The following is a 10,000-nucleotide window of genomic DNA, read 5'->3' as shown; positions in this document are numbered from 1 at the left end:
AAACATTGTTCTATCAGATAGACATGTTCCTGTCCTCCATTTCTCCTCCACTGCTTCCTCTGTTTCTACGGTTACAGACATGCTGTTATTCTACAGATGAACATTTTTGGCTTGAAAGTAAAAGAAAAAAACTTCTACTCTATTTATATTAACTTTGTAAATATGTCTGTAGAAAAGTTGTAGATCAATCGTGTGTTGTGTTTTAACCTTTTGCTGGTAGTTCAGTTGGTAAAGAAACTGGTAATACACAAACACCACCAAGGTCATAGGTGCCATACCAGAGGATTAGACATATGAATAAAATCAAAACCCTATTCACTGATCCTGTGGCCAGATGAATAAATACATTCAGGATTTCTGACTTTTTTCATTTTTGTTTAGTGGATTGTACTGCTGGCAGACTGCATGAGCCGAAGGGCAAATCACAGATGCAATATGTGTCTATGTTGCTCACACACACACACACACACACACACACACACACACACACACACACACACACACACACACACACACACACACACACAGAGTTCTCAAACTCTTCAAAACCAAAAACCTTCACTCTTTAAATTATTCGGTAACACTTTACTTGACGGGTGAGTTAATAACACATTCATAGCAGCTGTCATAAACTGCACATAAAGCATTCATGACTGTTTCATGAGACATGACTCAACATTCATACCAAACCTTTCATGAATGTGGAAGACAGAACGACAAGAGCTTGTCAAAATAAAAGTCCAAAGTCGCAAAGCAGCATTGCTGTTTTTGGTCCAAACCTCTTACCTGATCACGTCACATCTGAGTCAATGGGCTACTCCAGTGCCAAAAAGACAGAACATGGTCAAGCAAATAATTTTTGTTTCATAAAAATGTATTTGTTTTATGATGTAACCTTTGCAGATGATTTCTCATCTTTTGTTACTAGGAATGTCCAACCGTTCCAGGTTACACAAATACGGGTCAGCTGAATGTAGGCTAGTTTACATCCCAGTGTTAAACTCAGTGATTACGAATACTTCACAACTTGTATAGTAAAGTGACATTCGATGCAAACTTCATAAGATATTCATGAAATATTTACAAAGGCTGGAGAGATTAAATTAATGGTATCCAGGTTACACAAATACGATGTTGGACTTTTATTTTGACAAGTTGTCATCGTTCTGTCTTCCACATTCATGAAAGGTTTGGTATGAATGTTGAGTCATGTCTAATGAAACAGTCATAAATGCTTTATGTGCAGTTTATGACAGCTGCTATGAATGTGTTATGAACTCACCCGTCAAGTAAAGTGTTACCAATTATTCTAATATCTGAATCATATCAAAATCCGCCATTTCTGGCTAACATGGCAGATAAAAACAAAATGATAATCCGAGTGCTAGCCTTGAACTTCACAAACGCCTGGGATCGACTAATACATCTGTGGCAAAGCCCTGCTGAAAAATCACAGCACCACTCAGCTGAACCAAACAAACATCACGCTTTGTGCACAGGCACTAAGTTTGGCAAGAAAGAAAGGCTGAGAGAGAAAGACAAAGATAGTGAGAAAAAGAGAGAGAGAAACAGTGAAAGAGGGAGAGTGAGAGAAAGAGAAAGAAAGAGTGAGTGCATGTGGGGTAAGAAATAAAGAGCACAATCAATACGGAGAGAAAAGTAAAGTAATAGAAGGTTTATCAACCCCCACCATCCCACTCACACACACACACACACACACACACACACACAGACAGAGACAGACACACACACACAGACACACACACACACACACACATGCAAACACACACACACACACACACACACACACACACACACACAGACAGAGACACAGACAGACACACACACACACACACAGACATGCAAACAGACATGCAAACACACACACACACACACACACACACACACACACACTCACACACACACTCACCCTGTGCCTGCACCAGGCCGGTGACCTGCTGGCCGTAGACGTTGGTCTTGTTCCAGGGGAGCACATAGACCAGGTTGGGCGCGGCCGGGAACCACTTCTGGAGCAGGCGTCCCTGCACGGCCGTGGACACGTGCACCTTGGCCAGGCCTTGGGGGAGACTGGCCGGCGTGAGCAGCACCCGCAGCAGTGACCGGTATCCTGGCGCCCGCGTGCTCAGGTAGCTCAGCTTCACGAAGCTGCCAGGGATGTACACCTCCTCCTGCACCGCCTGGAGAGGAGAGGAGAGGAGAGAGGAGGAGGAGAGGAGGAGAGAGGAGATGAAGAGAGGAGACAGGACAGAAGAGAGAGGAGGTGAGGAGAAAAAGAGAGGAGAGAGGAGGAGAGGAGAGAAAAGAGAGTAGCGAGTGGAAGAAGAGAGGAGAGAAGGGGAGGAGAGGAGAGCAGAGGAGAAGAGAGAATATGAAAAAGGAGAAGAGAAAAGGAGAGGAGGGGAGAAGAGAGTGATATAGTGGGAGAGAAGGAGAGAAATGAGGAGAAAAGATAAAGAGATGGGTAAGAAACGGTCTGTATTAATTACACAGCCGAGTTCCCACCCTGGCAATGTACTGTAGGGCCCCATGAAGCTCCATCGTGTGCAAGTGAGCCTCGCCACTCTCACCCCAGTCCACACTCACTAAGCACCAGCAGGGAAATCACACTTCCCATCCTCTTCTCATGGACCACACCTTACACTTCACTAAATCCCCATTAATGGAATTCTCCAGCTCAAATGCTACTTCTTACTTCCACACAAACACATTTGGACACACAGCACACATTTGCACACGCACACACACACACACACACACACACACACACACACACACACACACACAGTCTCTCTCTCGCACAAACGTGTACACACACACACACACATACACAGTCTCTCTCTCTCGCACAAACTTGTACACACACACACACACACATACATACACACACACACACACACACAAACACACATAAAACACACACACACACACACACACACACACAAACAGTACTCTTGCCAACCGTGGTAATAATGTGAAGGAACAGATAGTGAGGTAGTATAGTGACTAGTTAAAAACAGGATGTAGAAATCACAGCTACAGTAGCACAGGTGAAAATTAAATCTCCGATGAGGAGATAATCAATTTATATCACTGTTAATTTCTATTAAGGAAAACTATGAATAAATGTTTGCAGGAGTCATGTCTGGGTTTAAATTAAATTAAAGTGAATTATTCAGATGTAATATTACAAGAAAATTAGTTCTGATGAAATTAATTGGGTGCTAAAAGAGCACTGGTGAATATTTATATCTTATGGCCCTCCAATTGGTACTGGCACTTTTAACTTGATAAGGTGTGAGAGGGGTCTGATAATTGTGTTTCCTGTGCTGCGTGTGCCATATTGGGAATACACCAGCACCTTGAGTAGTACATTAACATACTGACTCTTTTAGTGAAAGCAAGGTACTGCTAAATAATGACAACTGCAGGGATCAGGAGAAAGAAACAGCTGATATTTAAGCCCATTTCCAAACAATGAGGTTGAGAATGAAATGTCAGTGAAAGTCAGTGGATTACTGACTGCCAAACTTACAAGAATGGCAACAAGACTCAGTTATGGAGTGAGGGAATCTGAATCTGGTGAGGGCCCACCACTGCACTGACCCTTGAGGCAGACGACAATCTTGACGCCTGGAAAGCGATAATGAGAACTGTGAAGTCCACTGACCGTGAGCTTCTCCTTCTCCTGCGCTGCCAGTGGCTTTGATAGAAATCATTTAGATTATAGTGAGACTAAGTGACACATAGAGGCTGAGAATTGCCCTCTGTTTCTCTGGTGGGGTAGAGAAAGCTAAGACTTGCCCTCAGTTTCTTTGATGGGGTCTGCCAGAAAGCAAGCTTCTCGCAGACACATAGTTTTCACATGCCCCATTTGGCTACACACACCCATCATTTCACCGCACAAATGCCCCTGTTCTTCTGACCCGGTTGCCTCCCATTCTCCGCTAGTTGTGTCCAGCTGTCTGTCAAGGCTGAGACCAGCTTGGCTGGCTACACTGGAGAGACTCACGCTACAGGCTAAATATCACATTTGAAAAGATATTTAACAAATATTTTTCATGTTTAATCTGATCTAATACAGTATTTATTGTATAAGGAACTATAGGGATTATCCTTAATTAATTATTGCTAATAGAACTGTGTGCACGTCTGGTTTGTAAAATCAAATGTGCTTGTGCTATTTTAAAACAAGACTGTTGAAAAATGTTTGACCTAGTATTGCTTACTTGGTATGCATATTTAGTGTTGAGTTGACACTAATTATGCCTACTGTGGTCCCTGCTCCATGTATGTTGATTGTAAAGTAATGCTGAATTACACTGCTTTTGCATTAAGATAAATCTCTTGTGAGTATGTGGCCAGTTATAAAATGCTAATTCCCATGTTATGACAGTATAGATACATAATGCAGTTATACATCAGCTTACTTTGGAACATCCTATCCAGTGTATTTCTTTTATCTATCTAGTGTTAGGGCTGCATGAGGGAACTAGTTTCACAATTGAGGTGGCTCACAGTGACCTAGTTAAAATGCAATCATTTTACTGCTTACATTGTAGCATACTAATTATCAGTGTTTAACAGCATATAGGGACTTTAGATTTATGCAAATGCATTCTGACCCAAGTATAAGCAAAAAAGGAAATCATCCGTTATTACTCAGTTTTTTACTGTTCTGTACACCACTGCACTTTTGTGTTGTTAGCTAACAAAGCCATTGGAATATAGATTTGAGTGTGACTCTCTACACCTTCCTAGTCTGATTTTAACCATCTGTAATCTGTGGGGGGTTCATAATAACTTCAATAACATTCAAAAATGACCTTGAAGAATATGAAAAAATAAATGTTTTTGACCTAATGTGTGTTATCCAGATATCCCCTAAAATTAACATTCTAACCAGCTAAAAAAAAAACCTTATTCACAAAGTGAATACAGTCACACATGATTGGGATACCTTTTCAACACTTGTGATGGGCGCTAACTAGGGCTGTCAATTTACGTTCAAAAATCGTTTGCACAATCGATTGGACCAACACAAGTTTCAAAAACTAAAATAGGGAATCGATTTTGACCATGTACACTATTCATTTTAAACGAATTAAACAAATAAAAAAGATAGAAAGATAAAAAATAAATTAAAAAAGATACAAAATTCACAAACAAGCAGAAGTTTTTCATTGATGTTATGGCTGTCCACTCTGCTTATTGTTGCACTCCTGTTTGTCATTGTGCACGAAACTTCACGCCAATAAATCATCAGAAATATTGCTGGCTTATGCGTCTTCAAGCGCCCTCTTTATGTTCGTTGTCCGTGGATTGGCCTAAATTTGGCGTTGACAATGGAAACGTCGTTAGACATGGAACATCGATTTTACAATTGATTCAATGAACACTTACAGTATGTCTCAAAAATCAAACAGGATTTTTTCCCAAAAGTGACAGCCCTAGCGCTAACTTTGAAATTATTGGTCCAGAATCACATTATTCAGGGATTCATAATGTTACTTCCTACTTCCCCTAAACTTTACAAACTGACACCAAACAACATTGGCAGTCAGGAAACAACATTTGTGGGCCTACCTTTGCTGTAAATACATTTACACATTCTTCCGACTGCAATTGTTTGCAGACATTGCTACTACTGTTTAGCAAAGCCACTTTCGATTTAGAAATCGAAGCGTCATTCTCAGGGGGAGCTATGTCGTGAAAAATGCGAGCCCAAATCAGGCGAAAACCCAGAAACAGCGAAGGAATAACCAGACCTGCATAGGGCTTCTTTAAGGAGTCTGTGTGCCCACTCAAATTCTGCGCATAGCACCTTTAAGGGGTCTGTGTGCCAACTCAAATTCTGTGCATAGCATCTTTAAAGGGGCTGTGTGCCCTGTACCTGGAGCTCAGGGACTGCTGGTCCTCTCTCCTCACATGTACCGGCGAAGCGCGTAAGTGGTGAGGAAAGGACGATGGGATATGGGCCGGCCAGGCCCATCCTCTCACACGTTGCCGGCGCTTTGGGCTCGACCCGGTCCATCACCACGCGCTCCAGAACCACAAACTGGTTCCACGGCAGCCAGACGGTGCGGCGCTGGGGCAGGAACGGAGCCCGCTGGAACACCAGGGTGACGGAGATACCGCCCATCGACAGGAGGTCGAAACTGCAGAGAGACACACACACACACACACACACACACACACACACACACACACACACACACACAAAACACACACAGGTATTTAGGGCCAGAATTATTGACTTTATACAGAGGGATAAATTAGAGATGCACCGATATGGAATTTTAGGGCCGATAACGATAACCGATATTTATTGGTTTGTTGTGGCCGATACCGATACGATAACCGATAATATTACTCTTGAAAAAAAATTGTGAAAAGTGATTTGGGGAAAGCATTTAATAAGCATAATGTTATTGCAGTAATTTTACCTACCACCAAATGATGGAGAGAACTCATAATAGTCCTCAATGGTGCGGCAGTCAACAACATAACAGTAGCCTAGCCCTACAGTATGTGTGGCTCCTTTAAGTGAACCTGACGTCAGTGAATTGTGAGTGAGTGGCTAGAGAGTATGAATCGTTTTAATTTAGGACTAAACGCTGATAAACGGCTCAGCTGGGAATAAGCTACATTATAGTGACCAAATCAGAGTTTGTGAGAAAAACTGCGTTTCAACTGCGGGTAACTGAATAAAGCACAACCTGCTGCAGCAGAAATGAAAGGGGTTAGCCCCGAAGGTTTTAATAACTTATTATGATGACCTGTCTGGAACTGAAGCAGGAATGGTTAGCATATTTCTAGGTAGTAATACAAAACCCAAGCTAACGTGAATGCAAATATAATACTAAAACACAACTTAGAACTAGGCCTACTTATGTACTCGCCCCACTAACGAAGTTTGCTTATTTGTTTCACCGACCAGCGGTAAAGTGCAAACACACCAGCACAAGATGGCTCTAGATAGGGCTGAGCTCCGCTCTGGTAAGGTTAAATGGCAGATCATTCACGAGACGATTTTGAGATGCACAGATTCCCAAATGAACCCATATCCACAGATTTTGTTAGAGTGGTGAAATACATTCACACCGCTGACATTATATTGAGGAAAAAGTATAGCCAACCAAGCTCAAGTAGCTCAGTGTAGCCAGACGGACCTTCACGTAGGGCCTAAATTAGGACTTTAAAAATATCCCAAGAAAATGATCGGCCAGAATTCTGTTATCGGACCGATAATAATATTTTCATTTTTTCACTTATCGGCCAATAATATATCGGCCGCCGATATATCGTGCATCCCTAAAATAAATATAATATAAATATATTTATATATACATAGTATGTATTAACTGAGATGTGTGTATGTATGTGTGTGTGTGTGTGTGTGTGCTATACTACTCACACACACACACACACACACACACATACATACACACATCTCAGTTGAGATGTGTGTGTGTGTGTGTGTGTGTGTGTGTGTGTGTGCGGTGTGTGTAAGTGTGTTTGTGCATGTGCTTGCTGAGGGCTGTGGGTGGAGGCCTACCTGCCATCCTGGCGGCTGAGGGTGTAGCCGTAATCTGGACTCCTCTGGAAGGTGATGTTGACCCCCACCAGAGCCGTTCCGTCCGCAGCACCCACCTGCCCACGGATCACACACACTCGACTGCAGGACAGACACACACAGACACAGACACAGACACAGACACAGACACAGACACAGAGACAGACACAGATACAGACACAAACCCAAAGTCAGCACAATAAGAATCTAGTCCTAGTCATCAACAGAGTTCAAGTGTTCAAGCTGGGCTCTGTAAAGCTCCTCATGCATATAGTCATATGTATACTGTATATTCATGCTATGGCTAACTTATGATGTATTCATTTGTGATGACATTAAAATTGAATTCAACTAAATTGAAAATAAACCTTACTTTAAAGTGGCATAAGTATGTGTCTATAACAACATTTGTCGGAGTGTGTCGTTTGTCGGATTGTGTGTGTGTGTCACCTGGTGTCGTACGGCACGTCGCCAGGCAGGATGTGTGTGCTGCCCCTGCCCACCAGGAAGCGGACGTGCTGGAAGAAAGGCTGGGCCGGACGAGGCACGAAGGGCGCGGGGTTGTGCTGGACCAGGTCCAGGGGGTCCGGCGCGCCCTGGCACAGCGGTCCACTCTCACATCCCTGCTGCTGGCAGCAGTCCGGATCCACACAGTCCACCAGGCCATCTAATACACACACACACACACACACACACACACACACACACACACAGCACAGACAAGGCCTCGTCAATACACCTCTGCAACCTCACTCTGCACAGGGTGAAATATACATGTAAATGTGTGTGTGTGTGTGTGTGTGTGTGTGTGTGTGTGTGTGTGTGTGTGTGTGTGTGTGTGTGTGTGTGTGTGAGAGAGAGAGAGAGTGTGTATTTGTGTGTGTATAGTGTGTGTGAAAGGTTCAATAAAGGAGACCTGAGCATGCAGGGCATGTCAGATATTGATCTCCTGCTTTCTCTCTCTCTCAGTTACACACACACACACACACACACACACACACACACGGTGCCTCAGACAACAGCAAATGAGGACAGATGTTGAGGTGAGGGATTAGTGAAAGGTCAGAGAGGAGAGCACACACCAGCTGGTGCAGAGGAGACTGCAGGGAAACACAGCAAAAACCTTACCTTGCACTAGACACGTGTGTGTGTGTGTGTGTAAGTGTGTTTGTGTGTGTGTGTGTTTGCATGCGTGCGTGTGTGTATGTGTGTGTGTGTGTGTGTGTTTGCATGCGTGTGTGTGTGTGTATGTGTGTGTGTCTGTGTAAGTGGGTTTGCGTGTGTGTGTTTGTCTGTGTAAATGTGTGTGTGTGTGCGTGTGTGTGTGTATGTCTGTGTAATTGTGTTTGTGCATGTCATGGTGTGGTGGCTGGATGTCTGACTGGTTGAACACTGCTGATGAGATATATCACCTGATGTGATTCCTCAGTCATAAGACCATAATTAATGTATATTGTATTTTTTTAATACATGGTGGTACATATTGAATTTTCTATATAAATAATAACTTTGCAACCATTAATCAAATAATTAGTGCATTGTCAGTGTCATATACAACACAGCATTAGCAATTAGCTCTCAATTTAATTTATGAATGCTAATAGCCTATATTCAATACAATATTAAGACTCCTTAAAATGCAATATGTCCAGAATGCAAAATATCAGTGTCAAATGAGTCGACTTGCCACTTACATCAATGATACTGTAATTATGAATTTTAATACGACTCATAATACAGCACACTGTGGAAGGGCACAGTAATTTCCTGCATACGGCTTAAAAATGAACAGACCACTGCACATTTTTCTGATTTTTCTGTCATCCTACAGTTGCTGAGTGATCATTTGAGTGATCATTCAAACTCATTTGAATTTCCAGAGCTGTATATCGCACCGAGAGTGAACACTGGTTTGGTTGAGGCCTGCATGTGTTGTGGTGTGGTGTGTTGTGGTGTGGTGTGTTGTGTTGTGGGGTGGTGTGGTGTGGTGTGGTGTGTTGTGGTGTGGTGAGGTGTGGTGTGGTGTGGTGTGTTAAAATGTTTAGGTATGTAGTGTCGTGTTGTTTTTTGTTGTGATGTGGTGTGTTGTAATGTGGTGTGGTTGCAGTGTGTCGTGTGTTGAGGTGTGTTGAAGTGTGGTGTTGTGTGTTGCGATGTGTTGAGTTGTGTGGTGTTGTGGTGTGGTTATAGTGTGCTGTGGTGCGTTGAGATGCGTTGAGGTACATGTATGTTGGGGTGTGTTGAGGTGTGGTGTGTGTTGCGTGTATTGTGTGGTTGTAGTGTGTTGCGGTCTGTTAAGGTGTGATGTGTTGTGGTGTATCGTGTCGTGTTGTTTTGTGTTGTGGTGTGGTGTGTTGTAATGTGGTGTGGTGTTGTGTGTTGCGATGTGTTGAGTTGTGTTGTGTT

General features: G+C 42.9%; 1 protein-coding gene across 1 annotated transcript in view; it reads right to left on the bottom strand.

Moving 5' to 3' along the window:
- Window positions 1-10,000, bottom strand: part of tenm1 (teneurin transmembrane protein 1) — a 180,394-nt gene that overhangs the window by 39,656 nt on the left and 130,738 nt on the right. Inside the window, 4 exon segments of the mRNA XM_048234047.1 lie at window positions 1,931-2,198; window positions 5,912-6,176; window positions 7,577-7,696; window positions 8,045-8,261. Coding sequence (XP_048090004.1) covers window positions 1,931-2,198; window positions 5,912-6,176; window positions 7,577-7,696; window positions 8,045-8,261 — 870 coding nt within the window.

This window comes from Alosa alosa, chromosome 2 (genome assembly GCF_017589495.1).
Source record: "Alosa alosa isolate M-15738 ecotype Scorff River chromosome 2, AALO_Geno_1.1, whole genome shotgun sequence".
Lineage (NCBI taxonomy): Eukaryota > Metazoa > Chordata > Actinopteri > Clupeiformes > Clupeidae > Alosa > Alosa alosa.
The sequence above is the reverse complement of the archived record's forward strand: the minus strand, read 5'-3'. Positions and strand labels throughout refer to the sequence as shown.